The sequence below is a fragment of the Plecotus auritus genome (assembly GCF_963455305.1).
Source record: "Plecotus auritus genome assembly, chromosome: 2".
Lineage (NCBI taxonomy): Eukaryota > Metazoa > Chordata > Mammalia > Chiroptera > Vespertilionidae > Plecotus > Plecotus auritus.
Window position 1 is genome coordinate 144,383,928 of NC_137771.1, and position 24,213 is coordinate 144,408,140.

General features: G+C 38.6%; 1 protein-coding gene across 3 annotated transcripts in view; it reads left to right on the forward strand.

The window, feature by feature from the left end:
* Positions 1 to 24,213, forward strand: part of EPHA6 (EPH receptor A6) — a 1,057,231-nt gene that overhangs the window by 848,780 nt on the left and 184,238 nt on the right. For all 3 annotated transcript variants that reach the window (XM_080654948.1, XM_080654950.1, XM_080654949.1), the window contains one exon: positions 14,197 to 14,258. In XM_080654948.1, coding sequence (XP_080511074.1) covers positions 14,197 to 14,258 — 62 coding nt within the window. The remainder of the gene's footprint in view (positions 1 to 14,196; positions 14,259 to 24,213) is intronic.

Consider the following 24,213-nt stretch of genomic DNA (forward strand, 5'->3'; position numbering starts at 1 on the left):
TAGCCAGACATTTTAATATCCTCATTACTGTCCCCTGACTAGCAATATTAGGAAATGAATTCATAATTCAGTTGTCTATAAACCACTAACAGATCCATCTTAGACCATTTCTATAGCAAAAGACTTACAATGCTGAGCCAATAATAAAACGTCTTCAATGACCATTAACAATGATTATCAGTGTCTTCTTTTTATAATTCGTGTGAAATCCTGTCTATATGGAGTCAGAGCAAATATTGCATGCTTTATTCTCAAGGCAAATAAAATTTTTATTCAGAAGACATACAGTTTAAATGTTAGAAATAAGCCAGGAATGACAAATAGGGTTAGAGCTGCTGAGAATCTAGGATCTAGTGAACATGATATTATCAGGTTTTGATGCATATAGAGGATTGCAGAAAAGCAGTAACAGAAATATATAAGACTAGGTGGCAGACTTTGGAGGAATGTACAGTGAGTTAAGGAAAATTGGCATGAACTCAATATGTCAAGGGAAATCAGTGGAAAAGTATATACCTTTTAAATACAATCAAAGTGCAGTACAGAAAAATTGAAGCAAACCATTTTATTTCTTCATATGTTCAGGCATTCTAAAAAAAGTCAGTAACTTTGTTTTAGGTTCACAATTTGACATTTCAAAATTAATCATTTTTGACAAGACAGTTTCTGTTGACCACAGTTCTCCTGAGGATGGTTATTCTTTTTATGTTTTTTGTAATATTTATGACAACTTACCTATTTTATCTTTAACAATATATTGTTGTAATAAATATGCATACCATATAAGAAACAATGGTTTGCTTTTTTTAGTAAGAGATCTTCAGGGAGAAAAAAAAAAATCTTCTTTAATTGAAAGGTGTATATTTTACACATTTCTGCAGTTGAGAATGTTGCCTATTACCCTGAATGAGGTATATGTGAATGAGTGAGTCTATGTGTGCCTACTTAAACCAAAAGGAAAACTGGATTACATTTGCAAAGTAAAATCCTAAATAAATGATTCAAAATGTAAATTGTGGTAAAAAGAAAAACCTTCATCTGGATTCCTAACTCCTGGTTTCTTTATTCCTTGTCATTTGTGTGATTTCAAGCCCCAATAGGTCCCTCCGTACCCATTGGCCAGTTCCCCCCTAGAGAGCTCCCCTTTTGCAGTTTGTGCAGCTGCAGACTTCAGAAGGAAACCCTGAAGAACTACAATGATTAGAAAACTAGATTGGGGACCTGGGGCAGGACTGGGCAGAAGACCAACATTATTCTATTCAGGACTCAGGAGAGGCTAGAGAAGAGAGAGTCACTGATAAAATGACGAAGAGAACACACTAGCCAACAGAAGCAAAAGGAAGGTGACATGAATGAGTGTATTTAGTCATGCAGTCATAAGCAATCCCTTTAAAATATTTGCAACACTGTTAGTTATAGGTTAGAGTTAGACAGTCACTGAAGGACATGTGTGGGGATATATGGATAGCTTCCAAAACCAGCACAAGGAAGGCTAGTCAGGTAATGTCCAGTTTGCACTCAGTGAGTTCCAAAAAGCATGCAGATCATCCTTTGGTTCTTTGGCTTACGTGAGGAGACATACATAGAAGGTTAGAAAATAATTAAAACTTAAGACAACGTGAAGATACCATTTGGAATAATAAGAAAAGTCGGGATGGGAACATCTACAAAACTGAAGGTATAATTTGAACCTTCAAATAACATTCCATTTATAAAAACTTTAATGCAGGGTTTTATGAGTTAAGAATTCCTGTGGCCCGATGGTCCTGATGTTGGAGCACAGGTCATGAACTCAGATTCCTTATGGATTATGCTTTTTAGCCTAAAATAACACATCTTTCCCCAAGAAAAAGGACATGAAAATCTTAAAAGAGCCTTTGCTTAATCTCCCAGTATTTACTAGTTCTTTTTATTTCTCTAGTATCAGATTCTTTAAGCGGGTTTGGCCTTTGAACTTAGCTATGCCTTCTTACTAACATAAATGCTTCTTTTATCTTATTATCATACTAGAGGCCCAGTGCACGTGTGTGGCCCTCAGCCCAGCCTGCACCCTCTCCAATCTGGGACCCCTCAAGGGATGTCTGACTGCTGGCTCCCAACTGCTCGCCTGCCTGCCTTCCTGATTTCCCCTAACCGCTCTGCCTGCCAGCCTGATCACCCCCTAACCACTCCCCTGCCAGCCTGATTGATGCCTAACTGCTCCCCTGCCAGCCTGATTGCCCCTAACTGCCCTCCCCTGAAGGCCTGGTACCCCCCCAACTGCTCTCCCCTGCAGGCCTGGGTTCCCCCCAACTGCCCTTCCCTGCAGGCCCGGTCACCCCCAGCTTCCCTCCTCTGCCAGCCTGGTCACCCCTAACTGCCCTCCCCTTCAGGCTTGATCACCCCCAACTGCCCTCCCATGCAGACCTGTTCCCTCCCAACTGCCCTCCCCTGCTGGCCATCTTTTGGTGGCCATCTTGTGGGCAGCCATCTTGGGGGGCAGCCATCTTGTGTGTTGGAGTAATGGTCAATTTGCATATTACTCTTTTATTAGATAGGATAGAGGCCTGGTGCACGGGTGGGGGCCAGCTGGTTTGCCCTGAAGAGTGTCCCGGATCAGGGTGGGGGTTCCCTTGAGGTGTGGGGCAGCCTGGGCGAGGGGCCTGTGGTGGTTTGCAGGCTGGCCACGCCCCCTGGCAACCCAAGTGGAGGCCCTGGTATCTGGGGTTTATTTATCTTCTATAATTGAAACTTTGTAGCCTTCAGCAGAGGCCAGGGCAAGCTAGGAACTTGGCTTCCTCCATTGTTGGGGAAACCCAAGCCTCTTGCTCGCTCCATGGCTGCAGCCATTTTTGTTGGGATTTATTTATCTTCTATAATTGAAACTTCGTAGCCTTGAGTGGAGTCCAGGGCCCGCCAGGGTGTGCAGGGAAGCTTGGCTTCCTCCATCGCTGGGGAAACCCAAGCCTCCTGCTCACTCCATGGCCGCAGCCATCTTGGTTGGGTTAATTTGCATACTCGCTCCTGATTGGCTGGTGGGTGTAGCTTGTGGGTGTAGCGGAGGTATGGTCAATTTGCATAGTGCTCTTTTATTAGATAGGATGGCTCCTTTCTAAATGTTTGCATAGAATTTCAGGTTTCTGGAACACTGAAATCTATAAGTGGAGAATCATCTCAGGTTCTTAAAAAGTCAATGTTCTACATATAAAATTATATTTAACTGAAATAGTGAGCAGCAGCATCTTTATGTAAGTCCAGCAGTGCATTAAAAAGAAAAGTATACAGAGCCGCAGGATGCATTTGATAGCAAGGTCTTAAACATTTACAAAGAGAATTTTTTTTTTCTGCCAAAAAGACATGAAAAATCTTAAAAGAGCCTTTGAGTAATCTCCCAATTTTTTCTAGTTCTTTTTACCTCTCTATTTTCAGATTCTTTAAATAGGTTAGCCTTTGACCCTAGCTATGCTTTCTTACTAGTACAAGTGCTTCTTTTATCTTACTATCATTTGAATAAGTTTAAATCTTAACAATCCAGATTTTATATATATGACTGCTTAAATTCTCAGTTGAGAACATATCTATCCCCTAGAGATCCTCTTGCGTTATTATTATGAATTGTGCCACCCATTTTGATCCTAGTCAAAGAAACTATCATTCAAGAATTTTTTCTCACAAACAAATATTCCAAAAAACTTTACACAGCTTGCTGAATTAGCTGAGCCTCCATGTGAATCAGTCTTTAATCTTTTGCTGGCAGGGATAGTTGTGTTATTGTTTTGGCTTTAGTTGGAAACATGACAAGAACTATCTGCTCAAATGCTTCTTCCTCTTCGGAGAACCCCAGTGATTCCCACAGGGCAGCATGCATGCCCTGGTGAGCTGCTGGGCCCCGTAAGGACATAAGTAAGGTTGGGATAGACCAACCCTGTTACAAACATGTCTCATCTCAGCGTTCATTCTTTTACCTTGCAGGACAAAGGACAGTGGAAGTTGCTCTGTGGGACAATGTTATCTTCTCATAGTTCTGTTCACAGAGGTCTTACAGGGGTGTATTTAGCAAAATTGGATTAAAAAATAAACATGATACCTCTTCATGGGTCCTGGTGTGCAATGGCTGCAAAGAGCCGCATCCTTGGTAGTGTACGCAACTGTTGCTAGTATAGGTTGCCTTAAGGGACCTTGGATACAGCCCTTTCTGGTGGACATTCGTGTCTGAACTCATACTGCCCTCAATCTAGGCTCCAAAAAGGTGTGTGGGGTGCCTTTGGAAAGTCCCAAGGCACAGTGGCCAGAATTCACATTGGCCAAGTCATCACGTCCATCTGCACCAAGCTGCAGAACAAGGAGCATGTGATTGAGGCCCTACACAGAACCAAGTTCAAGTTCCCTGGCCACCAGAAGATCCACATCTAGAAGAAGTGGGGCTTTACTAAGTTTAATGCAGATGAGTTTGAAGACATGGTGGCCGAGAAGCACCTCATCCCAGATGGCTGTGGGGTCAAATACATCCCTAATCATGGTCCCCTGGACAGATGGCGAGCCCTGCACTCGTGAGAGTCTCGGTGCTGCCCCCACCTTACACCCACCACCAATAAATCAACTTTCCATCCAAAAAAAAAATTATACCTCTTATAAGAGTTGCAGAAAAAATTAAAAAATAAATAACATTTTTCATGGAAGGAAAAAAAAGGAAAGTGGTTAGTATTTTAATTTATATCCGATATATGACTCTATTTTAATTTATATCATATATATGACTCACTTAACAAATGTTTTCTTCATAAAAGTGTCATGCCATACATAACCTATGTAGTTAATATACATTTAATATATCCTGTTTAGAGGGTTTTTATTTTTATATTTTCTTTTGATTAATGAATGTTACAAAAAAACATAAAAGCTGAATATTTGATCATTTCTATAACCATATACACTTTTGAAGCCAGAAGTAGTGCAGAGCATTTGAAACACTCCTTTCTAGAAAATCTGATACATTTACTCTTTGCCCAAAGCTTCAGAACTCTTTCCTAAAACATTCAGGATGTGATCCTTGGTCAGGTAGCTCAGTTGGTTAGAGCCATGTCCTGAGACTGCAAGTTGTGGGTTCAAACCCAGTCAGGGCACATACAAGAATCAATCAACGAATACACAAATCAATGTTTCTTTCTCTCCCTTCCTCTCTTCTCTAAAAATCAATTTTAAAAAATATTCAGGGTACATTAATACTTTTCCCAATGTCTTTCCCAGAGGATTTGCAGAAACATATCACATGCTACTCCTAAATGTTCTCATATATGCCTTTTACAATTGAAATGTGAACTGGTAAAGAAAATTTAAAGCCATTATCATAAACTGATGTTGGGAGATAAAGGAAGCAAAATCTAAAGGTTTTCAGCAAATTCCCTTGGTACTTATTTCCTGTTTATGTAGAATACTATAGGGCTCGGGGCGGGGCGAGGGGGGGGGTGGGGCGGGGCTTTAAAAACCTAGAACTTCTCAAGGACAAAACATATTTGGGAGCAACACAGTGCCCAGTCCGTAATGCCTTTCCAGGATGTGTTTTATAGATGAGGCAGTGAGATTTAGGATAAAACTTTATGTTCTCCAGATTACTGATGGAGACCTATTTGGGGGAATAACAAGATGGTCAAGCACTCAGACTCTGGAGCCGGATCGTCTTGCTTCAAGCCCCAGCTCTGCCAATTGCTCATTGTGTGTCTGGACAAGTTGTTTGAACTCTCAGTACATTGGTAATCTTATCTGTTAAACTGAACTAGTAATTATACTCACCACAGTGGTTGGTATGAGGACCAAATGAGTTAATACAACAGTGCACAGGACATTGAAGAACTTACTTTTAAAGTCAGTTATTATTGCATCTGTGATTATTTAAATATGGCCTCTATTTTTAAATTATCTGCCCTGGCCGGTGTTCACAGTGGTTAGAGCATCAGCCCAAGCACTGAGTAGTCTCAGGTTCAATTTCCAGTCAAGAGGGCACATACCTGGGTTGCAGGTTAGCTCCCTGTCCCTGGTCAGGACTCATGTGGGAAGCAACCAATCTATGTGCTCTCACTTTGATGTTTCCCTCTCTTTCTCTCTCTCTCTCTCTCTCTTTCTCTCTCTCTCTCTCTCTCTCTCTCCCCGCCCCTCCTGCCCCCTGCCTCCCACCCACCCTTCCACTCTCTCTGAAAAACAATGGAAAAAATATCCTCAGGTGAGGATTAAAAAAAAAATTATCTACACAAAATTTTTTCACAGGAAGAAATCAAGAACAAAGACAGCATAAAATTATTTATTTGACATAGTTTAATCTGGTTTTGAACTTAGACATTACATAGTTTTTCAAGTCATGACAATTCGCTAATGTGTTTTGTTCATTGCCACATAATGTTAATTAAACTATTAATTACTATATAATCACTTATATCTTTCATAGTAATTGAAAAGCAAAAAGTCACAAATCAAATAATTTCAAAATATTTTTAATTTTATCATTATATTACTTTTATAAATATGGATGTAGTACAAAATCAAGAAAGCCATTTTTAAAAATGCATATGTTATTAAAATTTTGCAATATGATTAGTGTCTTATAGTGAAGACACATTCCAACATCGGGCATCCTTGGCAATGATTTTCTTTGTCAATGAGACACTTCTAATTAAGAAGAAATCTTTTGCCCAGATGGTAGTTTTCAGTAAGAAGAAAGACAGCACTGAATATTACTGAAGTAACGGATGCACGTGGTATGCTACTGCTCTCTGGAACTGGCAGGAAAATCATGTTTGGTTTCTTTAGCCTCACACCTGCTAGTCACTCTGGAACAAATCTAGATTAAGAAAGGCTAGTATTTTCATAATGCAAATCACTCCTCCTAACTTCTGCTAAGCTGTTTTATCACCAAATAAAATAATTTATTCTTCAGCATTTCTCCAAGGATATTTGAATAACCTTTAAGTTTAAAAAAGCAAAATAAAGAAGTTATGAGAATCAAATCAATATAGTTATATAGATTTAGGGGCTTTGAATAGCTCTACAGTTAAAATCAGTTCCAGATTTATCCTAAAACCTGTTGTTACAGGTACAAATCTGTACATAGAGTATAGAAGACACAACATAGCTTGTTAGATAAAAAATAAGAACCTACTTCCTTAAAAACTATGTATTATAGTATGTTATTTATAGTAATAAAATATGCATTTTGATTATTTTACTCTAAGAAAAACCATCTTACACATTAAAATAATTTCAAACCTGTTAATTTCAGGTGTATAGGATTTAAAATGACCTTTAAGATCATCAAAAAAAGTTCCTAAAGGCCTGGCCAGCACAGCTCAGTGGTTGAACATCGACCTATGAACTAGGAGGTCACAGGTCGATTCCCAGTTAGGGGCATATGCCCCAGGTTACAGGCTTGAACTGGGGAGTGTAGGAGGCAGCCAGTCAGTGATTCTCTCTCATCATTGATGTTTCTATCTCTCTCTCCTTCTCCTTTCCTCTCTGAGATCAATAAAAATATATTATTTTTTAAAAGCTCCTAAATATATTGACCTTAGTCATTTTTAGTAATGAACCTTTTTAACTCTGAAAGCCACTTTTTAGCTTAGGATTCAGCAAAGTAAGATGTAACATTCCCATTTATCCATTCATTCTTTAAGCTGTTATTGGGTGATTTAATATTTAGTATCAGGCACTATTTATTCTCTGTATTTTAAAACATCTCACTTAATCTCATACCTCAGGCAATGAAGGAGGTGTTAATTCACCTCCTGTTATGTATGTTATTTATAATATGCAATATACAAATATACAAATGAGGAATATATAGCATACAGATGGGGAGACTGAGGCAGTGAGAAGATAACTGAGTTCACTTGCCCAATGTGGAAAAAAGTCTTCAGTATCCTGCTGACTCCAATCCCACAACTAACTGCACTGAGTACACAAGGAATAAGGGAACCGAACATCCAGTTTGTTTGGGACATGAGAATTTCAGTGCTAAAACCTGGAATTTACTGTATCATCTAAGATATAACTAGCAGTCATTTTTACTTTGCTACATAAGATATAAAAGAATGTGCATGTCCATCCCATACTATAGTAAAATATGGAAATGATTCATTTGTATGAAACTATTTTTTTCTGCAGAGTAAACAAATATAATAAGAGAAGCAGATAATGGTGCATACAAGGGAAAGAAAGTAAAAGTACAGCAACATTTCTGAGTGCCAACTATTGCCAGACACTGTACTAATTACATGTTTTCTCACTAAGCCTTTAAAATTTTGTATGCAGTATGTAATAGTACCTTCATTTTATACATGCAAAGACTGAGGGAGCTAAAATAACTTGCCCAAGATCATGCAGCTAATAGGCATCAGAACTAAAATCTGAATTCTGCTTTTTCTTCAAAACCATATATTTTACAATGCAAATAATTTAGAATTTATTCATTTGTCACTCAATTATTTCAGTATCTCTTTCTTCGTCTAAAATTATTCTCAGAGGACACCTTTATGTATGTGTTTCTTCTGGTATTTCATTCAAAAAAATATAATTGACTACCTACTCTGTGACTAGCTCTGTGCTCAATGGTGAACTTTCAGAGGAGAATTAAGCACCAGTCTGACCTCAACCGCACTTTAGAGTGGAAGGCAGAGACCTACCTGCTTAACATCAACATCATGCTGTCAGTGTTATAAAACTGTTTGGTTAAGATGTAAAAGGAGGAGAAAGTAAACGATTAAGTCTTTCTAAATGGGGAAGTATTCATGGTAGAATTGACAATGGAGATAGTTTGAAGCTGCGCTTTTTTTTTTTTTTAAGCATATGATTTTACCAAGTGGAGACACTGAGAAGGCAGTCTTCCAAAGAATAGAGGAAGGCACAAGTAAAGTCATATTTAGGGAATTATGAGTTACCTAGAGAATTTAAAAAATAGGAGTTAGGGGAATATGGGGAGTTAAAAGATGACACTAGAAGCAAAGGTAAAACAGAGACTCTGAAGGAACTTAATTGCCAGTCTTTAAACGAAGGTAGAAAATTAGCTCTTCATAGTAATTAACTGTTTTCTTATTTTATCCCTCTTTCCACCATGCACTCCTTGAGAGCAGGGATCTTTTATTGCTTGAGGAAGTTTCTCCAGAAACCAGAAATGATACATAGTAGGCATTCAAAAAAATATATTTGATATATCACTGAATGTTCAAAATAAGGGTTGTACAAGCATTAGCAAGAACAATTAGTAAACTGTTATTGTAATAAGTCAAGCAAAAAGAACCACAAAGGCAGAATATAGGCAGTGATAATTTTCCATAGATTTTAGCACAACTTAATAATTTATGGACTAACGGGGGTTTGATAAAGTGAGAAGTTCAGTATTACAATAGGGTTTCAAACCTGGGTAACTAGATGAATGGTAATGTTTAATCAAAATGGGAATATAGGAGGAAAAGAAACTTATTTATTTATTTATTCATTCATTCATTCTAGTATTTAAAATATTTTGTTTTTTAAGTTTATCTTTGTTGTTGACTGTATTACGGATATCTGCTTTGGTTTTTTGTGTGTGTTTTTCCCCCATTGACGCCCCTTTTCCCTGCACTCAGTGCTCCCAAGCCTTTGCCACACTACTAGTATTGTCTATTGTTCTGGAGAAACATTAAAAGTTTGCATTGAACTCACTAAAGAAAAGATTCATTTGGGACATGATCTGATACCAGGCAAGAATATAAGAGAAAATAATTCCCCAGTTTAGTACTTATCTTGTGAATAAAAATAATTGTCTATTATATTCTACTAGAGGCCTGGTGCATGAAAATTCATGCATTGAAGGAGGGTCCCTCAGCCCGGCCTGCCCCCTCTCACAGTCCGGGAGCCCTCAGGGGTGGGAGGCAATCCGGCGATCAGGGGAAGGCGATGCCCCCATCACACCTCTGCTGCTGCCACTGCCGGCAGCACAAGCCTCAGCCGGCCCTGGTTACCTGAGCCTCGGGCAGCCCTGTGCGGCTGGCAGCTGCCATCCGAGGCTTGCCTGTGCCTCAGGCCAGGCCTGAGCGGCTGGGAAGCTGACATCTCAGGCTTGCCTGCACGCCTGCCACTCTCTTCCCCCAGCAGGGCTGAAAGGACTGGGGGACTCTGGCGGGGCTGAGGGGACTGGGCACTGCCATCTTGTGGCTATGGGCACCACCATCTTTATGATGGTGTGATGGTCAATTTGCATATTCCCTCTTTATGAGATAGGATTTTGTGCAAATGTATGTCACCCATATCTTTTGAGTGCCTTAAAGGGGTAAGAAAATTATTTCATTTATTATCCAATCCATTTGAGATTATAATTTTCTATCTCCACAGCAGAAACAGGGGAGGTAGAAATAGATTAAATAACTGGCTTTAAAAGTACTGAATTGCAACTTGGGGGAGGGAATACAGGCAATCTGACAATCCAAGTTATTACCACAAATTTTATTACCTGGTAGACAAAATATATACACAATATAATGTTAAAAAAAACTAGAATTGCTGTAAATATGTAATAGAGTTTTTGGATTGTTGAGTTTGTTTTGATTCTTGATATTACTGACTGAACATCAGAAACTCCAAGCTGATACAGAATACTACATTCAGCACAAATTCATTATTTCTATGGAAATGTTAAATCTCTGTAATCCCGTTTCACAAATCATTGCTAAAGCAAAAAAGAAAAAAATAATTCACTGAGAAAATATTTTCCCCAAGATTAAAAAAAAAAGCCTTTCTTTTGTTTTCTTTAACAACAGCACAAGAAATTATAGCCTCATCATCACATGGTTTCTTAACACCACCTACATTAAATCAGCTTCAGTACTGGGAAGCTGTCAATTTGAAAAAGATTTATTAGTTAGTAGTTCATAAAAGTTCCAATTAAAGAAAACTATTGTTCTCTACAACAGAAAAAAAATGATATGGGATCTTACGATCCATTGTGTTCAGAATATAAATAAGTGATTTCTTATAGTATATTGATTCCAATGCTGTTTAAAATATCTATAACCATTCCTGGGCTATTTATGAAGAAAAAAACAAAAAAAAAATCGCTTTTTGTGTGAGTCGTAGAAATATTTTTGAAAATCTCTTAAATCAAACTGATGAGGCTTCTAAAAACATCTGTGGATTCTGAGACTTGACTGAATCAAGAATCCTGGGATTTGTCCATTGATTTCAGTACAATAGAAGTACTAATTTGATTCTGTGATGTGAGGCACTTGGAGTAAGTGGCTAAAATTGTAAAAAAGAAAAAAAGTGAAATATTTTTAAAATGTAAAAAGAGAATTAATCACCTCTAAATGTATTTTCCAAAAACAATGCAGTATATATTTTTTACATATTAAAAAATAAGACAGAAAAAACAGTTACCAATGACTTCTCTCACCTGATCAGGTATTTGAAGAATACTGTCCTAATTTCCTTAATTTCCCTTAGACTTATCTATTTTCTTGATTATATAGTGTAACCATGAACTGTAAAGTTACTTGTAATCTTCATAGTGTAACTAACTTCCCTATAGAAACCACTAGAAAATAAATTGTAGGCTAGATGCCAACATATTCTAAAAAATGCCTTAGTTTAACAACAGCTGCTGTCAATTGATGCTACTGGACAAAATACAGAAGATGCAGTTCAGGTGTGAAACATCTAATTCACGAGAAATCTAGGGAGTCTTCATTGGACTCTTTATTATCTTTAATGAGAAGATTAAACTTGTCACTGATGAATTTTAGGATTGCATAAAGTATCTCCCAAGGAGTTATAGATAGAACTAATTTCAAAGTACTTTGTATTCATGTAAATCAAAATCTTGCTGAAATACTTCAAGATTACTTTCTTAGGAATTGTGAAATTGATGAGAAAAATCAACTTGTTTCTATGAAGCACCTACTCTGCTCAGCTGCATGGGAGGTGGCCTTGAGAAACCCAGTGAATAAGGATACAAAGCATCTATGGGAAGATAAAGAAAAGCAACCTAATATAAAACCAAGCACATGTCAGAGTGCAGACAAAGATGGGATGGGAATGCAGCTCTAGGAAATATCACTGTGGGGGACTCTCAAGAAACAGGTGCAGTGTATACAACCTGGGGAGCTGTGAGGTGAGATGTTTAGAGAGAGATGCAAGTTGGGAGGGGAATACCAAAAGGAAAGGCAGAAGGAGACAGGAATGAACAAGTTCAGGTGATAATGACAACTGATGGATCAGGAAACGATAAGGCCGGTTAGGAGAGATGAGGATTGGCTAACAGAGGCTTACAGCTTTGATCTATATACAGTGTCTGAGAGGCACCATGGCATGAAGGTTAAGAGCTGAGACTGACTGCCTGATACTGCCACTTACTAGCTGTTTGACTTGAGGCAAGTAATTTAACTTTCTATACCTCAATTTTCTTTTCTGTGGAATAGGGATAATAATAGTACGTATCAATATCAGTGAAGTGCTTGCAAACTCTTTTTATTCTAATAAGACTGACATTCTTAGGGAGAGGATAAATATTGTTTAAATTTTATTTTAAAAAGATCAAATATGTTTCTCTAGCAGCAATGGTCAAGGTAGATCGAAATGTTGTGATTATGGGCAGAAGAACTCAGGTAGTCATTGTACTAACCCAACATTTCCTCTTAACATCCATAATCCATTATACGTCAAACTGGTATATTGGTCTCAGAATTTTTATATTTATATATTAAGATGACCTTTTATTTTTCCCTACTTTGCTAACCATGTGTTTACATCAGGCTCCTCATCTCTAAGCTCTTTGAAAACAATAGTCAAATAAAAAATTTCATTACAAACTTTCAGATTTAAAACCTGATTTTCTAGGCGACTGATTATAATAGTGCTGACAGTTCATTTGACCTCAATATTTTCTGATAAAGTTCTTTATCTGTATTTGGGTGAAATTAATGACTTTAGGGGACATTACAGAGATCCAACAAAATGGATGTCTTCTTTGGGTTCTAATTCTATGCATGATAAACTGGGAACTTTATGATTACATTTAACCTTTAGCACATCTTTCTTTAAAATACAGATTCAACTGTAAAAATCTAGCATTTGCAGACATTGTTCTAATTTGTTACTATCACCCTTTCTAACCCACAAGGTTTAGACTTGTAAAAGGGACATGACTTACAACATGAGACCTAATTTTTCCATGATTGGTACACATAATTTCTTCCCAGATCTTTATCCTCATGAGGAAAAACTGTGCACAGTGCAGATTAAATTGCTAAAAATTCCAATGAGAAGCCAGAAATACAGAAGTAAAAAGTAAATATGTCATACATGTTTGTTTCAAGTAAATAACATTTTCCCTTCATCTGAAATGAGTTTATCTTTTAAACTCGGGAAATTGAGCAGAACAAATAGATTATTTTCTTTGAAACAAATCAAAGTTACTTATGTCAAATATGCTACCTAATAGGGGTATTAGGAACTGTAACAACTGCAAATAGATATGATATAAAAGAAATGATGTTCAGTTTCTGATTTTAGCTGCTGCACTAGACTATGAAATCAGAGTTACTTATTTTTCATGAACTGCCATCATTGTTCTGTTGATCTAATCTATGTCCAATAAAGAGATGATCAAGAATTATTACAGATCCCACCAACTTGGTAGCATTCATCAATCTACTGGCATTTTTCTACTTAAAAGCCTTTAAAAGCAGACTATGACCGATGGTTTATCATTTCTTAAAGAGAATTTATGAATTTCTCTTTTCTGCTTTGCCTTAGGAATATTTCGGAAATGCTCAGTCTGATGTAATTCAGCCATGATTACTGCACCACTATAGAAGTTGTAGCACAATTGCCAAAGCAGCTACAGTAACTATTCAAACCCTGACTTCAGCTTGTTGATTATCTTTTAAGGAAAAGCTCAGGACAAAAGGAACATAATCTTAACAAAGGAGTGATTGCCAGGCTTTAGAAAAGGAAGGGCTTAATTCCTTTGTAATTCATATTGTAATTCATGTTCCTTTTATGAACTAAAAAAAAAAAATAATGCTATAAAGAAATGGAGAGGTGTGTAGTATGAATACTTTCATAGAAGCATGTTGGAAAATGAAATTCCTATTAATAAAATACAAATAGTTTAGCTGCTACAGCTGGAAATCTCTAACTGCAACACATATTTCTGTGATTGCTCTAATCCTGTGTGTTCCCTTGCTCTATTTGCAGGCCGGCCAGTTATGATTGTGGTGGAATATATGGAGAATGGATCCCTAGACTCCTTTTTGCGGGTAAGGGTTTGTTTGTTTTTTTTCTGATGGCATTTAAATAAGCTATTCTGAGTTCTAGAATTAAATCATTTATCATCAATTAATTGTTGCATAATATGATTCATGGATTTTTCTATGAAGAATAACAGCATTATCTCTAGGGTGCATTTCTCTCATACTGTGATGTATTAAGAGTGTTATTAAAGGGACAGTATGTACACATAAAGACATAATTTATTTCTCTTATAAATTCACTTGCCATGCTATATATATATATTTCAAATAATGTTATAAAGAAAGAGATTCACTGAAACTCAGTTACTTCATATAGCCATTCATTTCTCTTTATCACACTTAGCTATTTAGTATGTTTTACGCATTATCTGTAATGCTGAACCCCTTAATTGATGTTTATTGATCAACAATGACTCGAATTTATTTCAGAAAACTGGTTTAATCAACTTTGTTCCTCTCAATTTCATTTGGCTGACTATTCAAAAAGTAAAATGAAAAAGAATAAAAAAGTAGCAGAGATTTTTTTCTGGAACAAACAATTTTAAAGTACTTTTTAAACTGGCTTTTTCTTAACAGTACTAGAGGCCCAGTGCACAACATTTGTACACTGGGGGGGAGGGGTCCCTCAGCCCGGCCTGCACCCTCTCGCAGTCCGGGACACCTCGGGGGATGTCTGCCTGCCGCGGAGGCGGGAGAGGCTCCACTGTGCTCGCCAGCTGTGAGCCCGGCTTCTGGCTGAGCAGCGCTCCCCCTGTGGGAGCACACTGACCACCAGGGGGCAGCTCCTGCATTGAGCATCTGCCCCCTGGTGGGCAGTGCACATCATAGCGACCAGTCATTCCGCTGTTTGGTCAATTTGCATATTAGCCTTTTATTACATAGGATGATATATCTTAAAAATCTTTTGTTTTACATACATGCATACCTAAGAGATATTGTGGATTTGATTCCAGACCATCATAATAAAGCAAATATCACAATAAAGTAAATCACACGAATTTTTGGTTCCCGAGTGCATATAAAAGTTTTTACACTATACCATAGTCTATTAAGTGTGCAATGTTATTATGTTTACAAAAACAATATACATACCTTAGTTAAAAAATACTTTGTGGCTTAAAAATGCTAACCATCATCTGAGCCTTAAGTATCCTAATCTTTTGCTGGTGGAGGGTCTTACCTCCATGTTGATGGCTGCTGACTAATCAGGTGGTGATTGCTGAAGGTTGGGGTGACTGTGGCAATTTCTTAAGATAACACAGCAATAAAGATTGCCACAACTATTGACTCTTCCTTGCAGAAATGATTTCTCTGTAGCATATGATGCTGTTTGATAGAATTTTACCCACAGTGGAACTTCTTTCAAAAACAGAGCCAATCCTCTCAAACCCTGCCAACTGCTTTATCAACTAAGTTTATGTCCTATTATAAACCCTTTGTTGTCATTTCAACAACCTTCACAGCGTCTCCACCCAGAGTAAATTCCATCTCAAGAACCACTTTCTTTGCTCACCTATAAGAAGCAACTCCCCATCCATTGAAGTTTTATCATGAGATTGCAGCAATTCAGTCACATCTTTAGGCTCCACTTCTGATTCTAGCTCCCTTACTATTTCCACCACACCTGCGGTTACTTCTTCCACTGAATCCTTGAATCCTCAAGTCATCCATGAGGGTTGGAATAAACGTCTTCCTAATTCCTGTTCATGTTGATATTTTGATGTCTTCCCATGAATCATGAATGATGTTAATCACATCTGGAATAGTTAATCCTTTCCAGAAGCTTTTCAATTGACTTTGCCCCGATCCATCAGAGAAATCACTATCTATGGCAGCTATCTCTATATATAAAAGCCTAAGTGACCAAAGAACCAAACAACCGGTCGACCAATCACTATAATACGCATGACCCAGGGGCAGACACTCAATGCAGGAGCTGCCCCTGGTGGTCAGTGCACTCCCACAGTGGGAGCACCGCTCAGCTAACCAATGGGCACCAGACGCTGGGCTCACGGCTGGTGAGCACAGCTGCAGTAGCGCAAGCCTCTCCCTCCTCTGTGGCAGCACTACCAAGTGGAGGCGGTGGTAGGCACAGGGGGACCAGGTGAGTGGGAGCAGCACAGCACCCGGCTGGGGCTCGGGCTCCTCCCTGGCTGCCTGCTGCTTCGCACACCACCACACCCCTTGGGGGATGTCAGACATCCCTGACTGCAAGAGGGCACAGGCCAGGCTGAGGGACTCCACCGGTGCACGAATCTGTGCACTGGCCTCCAGTAGTCATATGTGTATTTCTTAAATAATAAGGCTTGCACCATGGGCAAGAAAACAATGTTAACCTCATTGTACATCTTCATCAGAGCTCTTAGGTAACCAGATATGTTGTCAGTGAGCAGTAACATTTTTTTTAAATCTTTTTTTCTGAGTGGTAGGTTTTGATAGTAGACTTAAAACATTCAGTAAACCATGTTGTAAACAGGTCCATTTGTAAAGCACAGTCAGGGAAGATTTAGCATGATTCTTAAGGACCGTAGGCTTTATGGCATGGTAAATGAGCACTGGCTTCAGCTTAAAGTCTCCAGTGCATGAGCCCCTAACCAGAGAGTTAGTCTGCCCTTTGATGCTGTGAAGACAGGTATTGACTTCTCCTCTCTAGCTATGCAAGTTGTAGAAGATTAACTTTAGTGTATAATCTCAGCTAGATTTTCTACATAACGTTCTGCAGCTTCTGCATCAGCACTGCACTTTTGTTGTGATGACAGCCTCTTTCGTTAAACCTCATGAACTGACCTCTACTAGCTTCAAGCTTTTTTTCTGCAGCTTCCTCGCTTCTCTTGGTTTAAGGCAGTGGTCGGCAAACTGCGGCTCGCGAGCCACATGCGGCTCATGAGCCGCGGATTGCCGCTCTGTTGACTAATGAGTTTGCCGGCCACTGGTTTAAGGGAATATGGTAGCTGGTTTGATCTTTTGTCCAGTCCACTAAACTTCTCCATTTCAGCAATCAGGCTGGATCACTTTCTGATTATTCATGTGTTCACTGGAGTGGCACTTTCAGTTTCCTTCAAGAATTTTTCATTTATATTCACAACTTGTGTAACTGGCACAAGAGGCCTAACTTTCAGCCTGTCTCCACTTTTGACATGCTTTCCTCACTAAACTTACACATTTCTAGCTTTTGATTTAAAGTGAGAGACATATGACTCTTCCTTTCACTTGAAAGAAGCCATTGAGGGTTGTTGATTGACCTAATTTCAATACTGCTGTGTCGAAAGGAATAGGGAAGCCCAAGGAAAGACAGAGAGAGAGAGAGGGAGAGAGAGAGAGTGGAGAGAGAGAGAGAGAGAGAGAGAGAGAGAGAGAGAGAGAGAGAGGAGGAGAGAGAGAGAGAGAGAGAGAGAGAGAGAGAGAGAGCGCACTGGTCAATGGAGCAATAAGAACACACACATTTATTGATTACGTTTACTTGTCATGACACCCCAAAACAATTATAATAGTAACATCAAATATTGCTGATCACAAATCACCATGACAAATATAATAATAGTGAAAATGTTTGAAATATTGCGAGATTTACCAATGTGTGACACAGAGACACGAAATGAATAAATGCTGTTGAAAAAAATGGCACTGGTAGACCTGCTCATCAAAGGGTTGCCATAGACCTTCAATTTTAAAAAGCAGTATCTGTGAAGCCTAATAAAATAAGGTGTGCCTGCAGTAGCAGTAGCAACAGCATGGATGCAACTGGAGAGCATTATACTAAGCACATAAGCCAGTCAGAGAAAGATAAATATCACATGATCTCACTCATTTGTGGAATATAATGAACAACATAAACTGAGGAACAAAAACAGAACCAGAGACATAGAAGCATCAAACAGCCTGTCCAACCTATAAGGGAGAGTGGGGGGAGGGGGGTGTGCACACGAGGGAGTGGGTGAGTGGGTTAAGAGATCAACCAAAGGGCTTGTATGCATGCATATGAGCATAACCACTGGACACAGACAGTAGAGGGGTGAGGGCATATGCTGGAGAGTGGGAGTGGCCCGGGAGAGGGCAATGGGGGAAAAAGGAGACTCATGTAATACTTTAAACAATAAAGAAAAGCTTTGAGGGGAAAAAATAGGACAATATGTTCATGAACCTAGGGTAGGCAAAGAATTATCTACATGTCAGAAGAAAGAAAGAAAGAAAGAAAGAAAGAAAGAAAGAAAGAAAGAAAGAAAGAAAGAAAGAAAGAAAGAAAGAAAGAAAGGAAGGAAGGAAGGAAGGAAGGAAGGAAGGAAGGAAGGAAGGAAGGAAGGAAGGAAGGAAAGAAAGGAAAGAAAGGAAGAAAGAAAGGAAGGAAGGAAGGAAGGAAGGAAGGAAGGAAGGAAGGAAGGAAGGAAGGAAGGAAGGAAAGAAAGAAAGAAAGAAAGAAAGAAAGAAAGAAAGAAAGAAATAGATCTTATGAGTTAAACACAAGGTATCAGTATTAAGTTGTATTTCATTTTTGTTGAATTTACTGGAGTAATATTGGTTGATAAAATTATATAGGTTTTAAGTGTAAAAATAAAAGAGCCTGGCTGGTGTGCTCAGTAGTTGAGTGTTGGACAGATACAAGCAAAAAAATGAACCTAGACCACCAACTTACACCATACACAAAAATAAACTCAAAATGGATAAAGGACTTAAATGTAAGATGGGAAACCAAAAAAAAATCTTAGAAGAAGCCATAGACAGCAAAATAGCAAACATTTGTCATAGCAATATCTTAACTGATACAGCTCCAAGGGCAATGGAAACTAAGGAGAAAATAAGCTAATGGAACTACATCAAAATATCTTTATATTTGTATCAGCTGTATCCTAAAGCTGAATATAAAGGCAAACAATGTAGCATATAATAAAAGCAAATAATGCCCAATCTAAATTACTCCTGAAAACTGGATCAAATGACTGCCACAAGCAAATTAATAAATGTTAGCTTCAGATATACTTTTTATCCTGCTGAATCATGAATTAATTAAAATGTTTTAAAGAAAAGATAATATACTATCAATAAAATATTTACTTATAAACATCCTACTGCATATTTTTGAGTGGTATAATTCATTATTTAAAATTTAAAAACTAATATTTTCCCCGCTCTTATGAACCATGTATGTAAGACACCAAAGAGGCTGGGAAAGAGTAACTTTTCAATTGGTGGTAGCTACCATTAATACTACTATGAGAATTAGATATTTTCTCAGCTTATCTTGGCTCTGCCACTTGCCAGTTGTGTGACATTAAGACTTGAGCAAGTGACTAACTTTTCTGTGCCTCTGTTTACCCATCTGTAAAATAGGAATATTAACAGTATCTACTTCATACAAATGTTATAAGCATATAGTAGTTGATTATTTTAAAGTTTATAGAATAATTCCTTATGCATTGTAAATGGGAGAGAGTGAGGATTCAAAGTCAAGTCTCTGGGTCAAAAAGCCATGTTCTAATACATCATGAATTCTATCTTTTTATTAAATCACTTATTACTTCTTTAAGTCCACTGCCATCTCCCATCTATGTGTCCCTTCTGATCATAGAATTTCTATTAAAATGAAAAATGAAGGGGGAAAGAGGGCCAGATACTCTCTTTTTACCCTTCTTTAAGATTCTTACACTTCTTTGTAATCATCTATTTTACCCCAGAACCTCAAAGTGCTTTATAAACTTTGTCAGACACTTAATCCCCTATGGCAAGCAGAAATAAAAGATATGTATATATCCCTCAGATTCTCAAAAGCGAAAACATTTTTAAACTATTTTTGTAGAATTTTATAATCGCAGCCTCTGCGAACACAGAAAAGGAAGTGGCTAAGTGCACTGCATAGCAGGGGAGACATCCAGAGCTCACTAATAGCACTCTGTGCTCCTGGAGGAGGAAGATGTCCCTTTGGTCTCCCACACCATTTGAAAAGGAGTGGTAGCAAAACTCAGCACAAGATTACAATCCAGTGCCTGCGGTGGTGGCTGTCTGTGATATTGCAATGTGTGGGAACCCCTTTCACGTCCCGCGTGGTTCAGGGTTCAGGCTCAGGGTTCGGGTTCTGGAGAAGGCCGCACACAAATGAAAAGAGACTAGAAAAGTATTAATTTCGAAAATGGGGGCCAGACGGGAGCCCACCTCTAGTGAGAGGACTACACCTTGCTTTGGCCTTGCCATCCCTTTTATTTAGGTTTGGGATGCACCCATTGCCCTTAGGCAGGTAATTCTAGTAACAGGCAGATTATCTTATCAGTAAGGATTTACATGATTATTTGGTGGGAAAGTTGCTTCAGCTACCATTGTCTCAATTAGATAGGGAGTGGTTGGCTCTGACCTTTCAGAGCTTCAAGGTTGACCAGCCTTCCAGGTTCCTTGTCCACACCTTTCTAATTAGTGAGACAATGATCAGTTTCCGGCAGCAATGGATTCATAAATCTTATACTGTTTGGGATCCTATGGGCATTCTTCCCGATATGTATTGTCTGGATAAGTGTGTGTGTTTGTGAGCAATTGTGTGTGTGGAGAAGGGGTGCCGGTGGGCATGTCACTGTGTGTTTGCTTTTAGTTTTAAAACAAACTCAAACAGCCAGTGGCTGCCTGGGAAGTCTGACCTCCCTGGTGTGCAGATTTTCCTAACGTTTCCAATTGCTCTTAATTCCTAGTGTAAAATAAGTGTCATCTTGACCTTCATCCCTGGTTGGTCTTTCTCCTCTATACATACAGATTTCATGAACACTTTCAGTGACACCTACAGCAGCTTGTGCCTAATCGTTTAACCCCCGTTTTTATGACAGTATTAACTAGCAATCAGTTATAAAAACAGACAAAATCTTTTAAACTTTGAGATATCATATGTCAACCATACAAAATTATTCCTTTATTTTATAGCATTTGTTGAATGTGGATTTGTTTATCATAGCATAAAATTCAGTTATATAAAAATATAATACCAGTGGTTTTAGTTCAAGATGGTTTATTTTGTTCTGCTGTAGCCTCTTGCTCCCACCTCAAATCCTTTGACATGAGAGAAAAGATATACATACACTAATTACATGAGCGAGCAAGGAGTGTCATCCATAAATAACAAATATAAAAAGGGGGAAATTAACAAAAGCAAACAAGATCAGACTGAGTTAAGGGAACAACACCTCAAGACACGCTCAAGAAAGGATGCTTGGGAGCAAAAAGAATATGTGGAAGCTGGTGCTGCCAACTGAGGTGAAGATGCAGAGGAGGAGCAGGGTGGGCTGGTAGTCGGGAGAAGATGATGAGTTTAATCTGTGTCATGTCACACTTGGGATGCCTATGGAATATGCAGCAAAAATGTTCAAACAGCAATTAGAAATATAAAACTGAAGCTCAGTGGAAAAATCTTTACTAAAGTTAAAGATCTGGGAATCGGTAACATAAATGTGGTTATTGAAGCCAAACCATGATATTTACTAGGAAGAAGTGGAAAAAGGAAAGGAGTTGAGCAAGGTTTTTACTCTGTGGCATGTCAACCTGAGGTGGCAACAGGTCAGCATCCCCAAAGGTAACAGAATGAGATGTCAGAGAGGAGCAGGGAGACAGGGGGGCACGGAGTCCCACACCCGAGAGAATAGGGCATTTCAGGCAGGAGCAAATAAGCACTTGCAGCAAATGCAGTAGAGAACTTCTGAAAGACAGACACTGAAAAGCATCCATGGGATTTAGCACTTACTGGGTCCTCAGTAATCTCAAGAGCGCTTTTAATGGTTGATTTCAGACAGAAGCCACATTGCAGAGGGCAAAATGAGAATGAAAGATAGATAGGATGTGGAGGTGGAGACCATTTTTAGGGGAAAAGTGGATGAGATAGCAAGACAAGAAGAAATCAGATGCTAGTAGACAATAGAAGAAAAATCAATGGTATCTTTTTAATATTTTTCATGGATTTTAGAGAGAGGAAGGGAGGGAGAGAAAGAAACATCAATGTGAAAGAGAAACATGAATTGCTGCCTTCCACATGCACCTTGACTGGGTATCAAGCCCACAACCTGGGCATGTGTCCTGACCGGGAATCAAACCAGCAATCTTTCATTGCACAGGACGATGCTCAACCAATTGAGCCACACCAGCCAATGTTGAGTGGTATCTTTTAAGATAGAAAAATATTCAGACAATTTATACACTGAGGGATAGGAATCAAAGAAAATACATTGGTAAGGCAAAATATCCCAGGAGATGGGAAGGTACAATACCAAGGACCCTGGGGGAGGATTGACTTTGAGTAGCAGAAGCCTGCACACATCTTCTATTGCTGAAAGGACTGTGTGTGTGGATCTAGAGAGATTTATGAGGAATAAGTATTAAGTTGAAGGAAATGATACCTAATGATGTTGCATTTCTTCCTGAAGTAGGACAGGACATGTGGGAGTCTGAGGACAAATTTTAATGGGTGTTCAGAATAATTGCTGAAGTTAAAAAGAAAAATAGCTGGTCAGAAAACAAGGCAGGATCAACAAGAGCAGGTTCTGCTCCAAGAAGACAGTTGTTTCTGGGTCCTAAAGGGGGCGACTAAAAATCTTTACCAAGGTTTTAATGACATGCAACTGAAGTGTCCAGAAAGAAGATCTCTGGACTGCTGGCCCAATCATTTTTATTTGTTACCTGCACTCTTCCTGCACTCTCACCAGACCCCACCTTTGATCATGGAGAAAGTGACATAATTAACTAGTCATACTGACATCAGCTGATGCTGGTGAACACGAGTGGGTCCTGGCCATGGTGTGTATGCTTCTTCCATGGATTTTTGCAGAAACACTCAACTTCCAAATGTAAGAATGGAAACAGAGACAGTACTGTTTGCAGAACAGGTGCAACAGAAAAATAAGGATCCTAAATGGGAATTGGGGTGCTGGTGAAAGAATCTTTACCAGTGATATCCAGGCTAGATAAAGAAAGAAGTAGAGACTGATGGGCTTTAAAGAAATAGAAATGTTATGTGCTGAAAGGCTTTATTGTATAAAAGAGGAAGTATAGTCATGTGTGAGAGTGAGAGAACAGGAATCACTGATTCCAGGTGTGGACCTAGGAATCAATGGCTAAAGTAAAAATGGAGATAAATAGACAACATTTATGCATGCTCTGTATGAGATGGGCATTATTCTAATCCCATGCATTAACTCACGAAGTGCTCACAATGACATTATGGGGTGGATGTTATTATTATCCCCATTTTACCAATGTGGAAACTGAGGCAAAGCAAATTAGCTAAGTTGCCCAATGTCAAACTGCTGGTAAATCATTCATTCTTTTTTTTTTTTTTTTTTTTTTGAAAAATTGTATGTTCACAGATTACAGTAGGCAAGGCACTGTTCTGGAGCTTGGAATACAAAAGAGAACAAAATGAAAATTAAAAATCTAGTGGGAGGAGAAATAAAGAATTCAGCAAAATATATGGTACATCAAAATCAGAGCGGGGAGTAAAACACAGCAGGGGAAGTAGAGGTGGGAGTGAGATTGGGCTCCAGTATGAAACTGAGTGGACAGGGAAGTTCTCACAAAAAGTGGCGTGTAAGTAAATATGGAAGAAGGTGAGGGAGCACACCAAGTGGATACCTAGGGGAAATATTCCAAAGAGTTAGAATAGCAAGTGCCAATGTTCTGAGGTGGGAGCATTTTATACCCTAGAACTGTAAATTAAGTCCTTGTGCTCTAAGACTGTATGCCTGTTGCCTAGGACAGTGCTAATTCATGCCTGTCATCTTTTCATAATTAATAGTGACCCTTTTACTCTGCAGTTGGCATATAAAATATGTAGTCACCCTATCTTTATGGCTAGAGTAGTATACTATACGTAAGGGAAAGGGTGGTAGACGATTAAGTCAGAGAGTCACTGGATGCAGAAAGGTACTCAAATCTTGAAGTAATGGTTCTAAATTTTGGCTGCACAAATAATCATTTAACTTAGAGAACTTTTAATTTAGAGAGC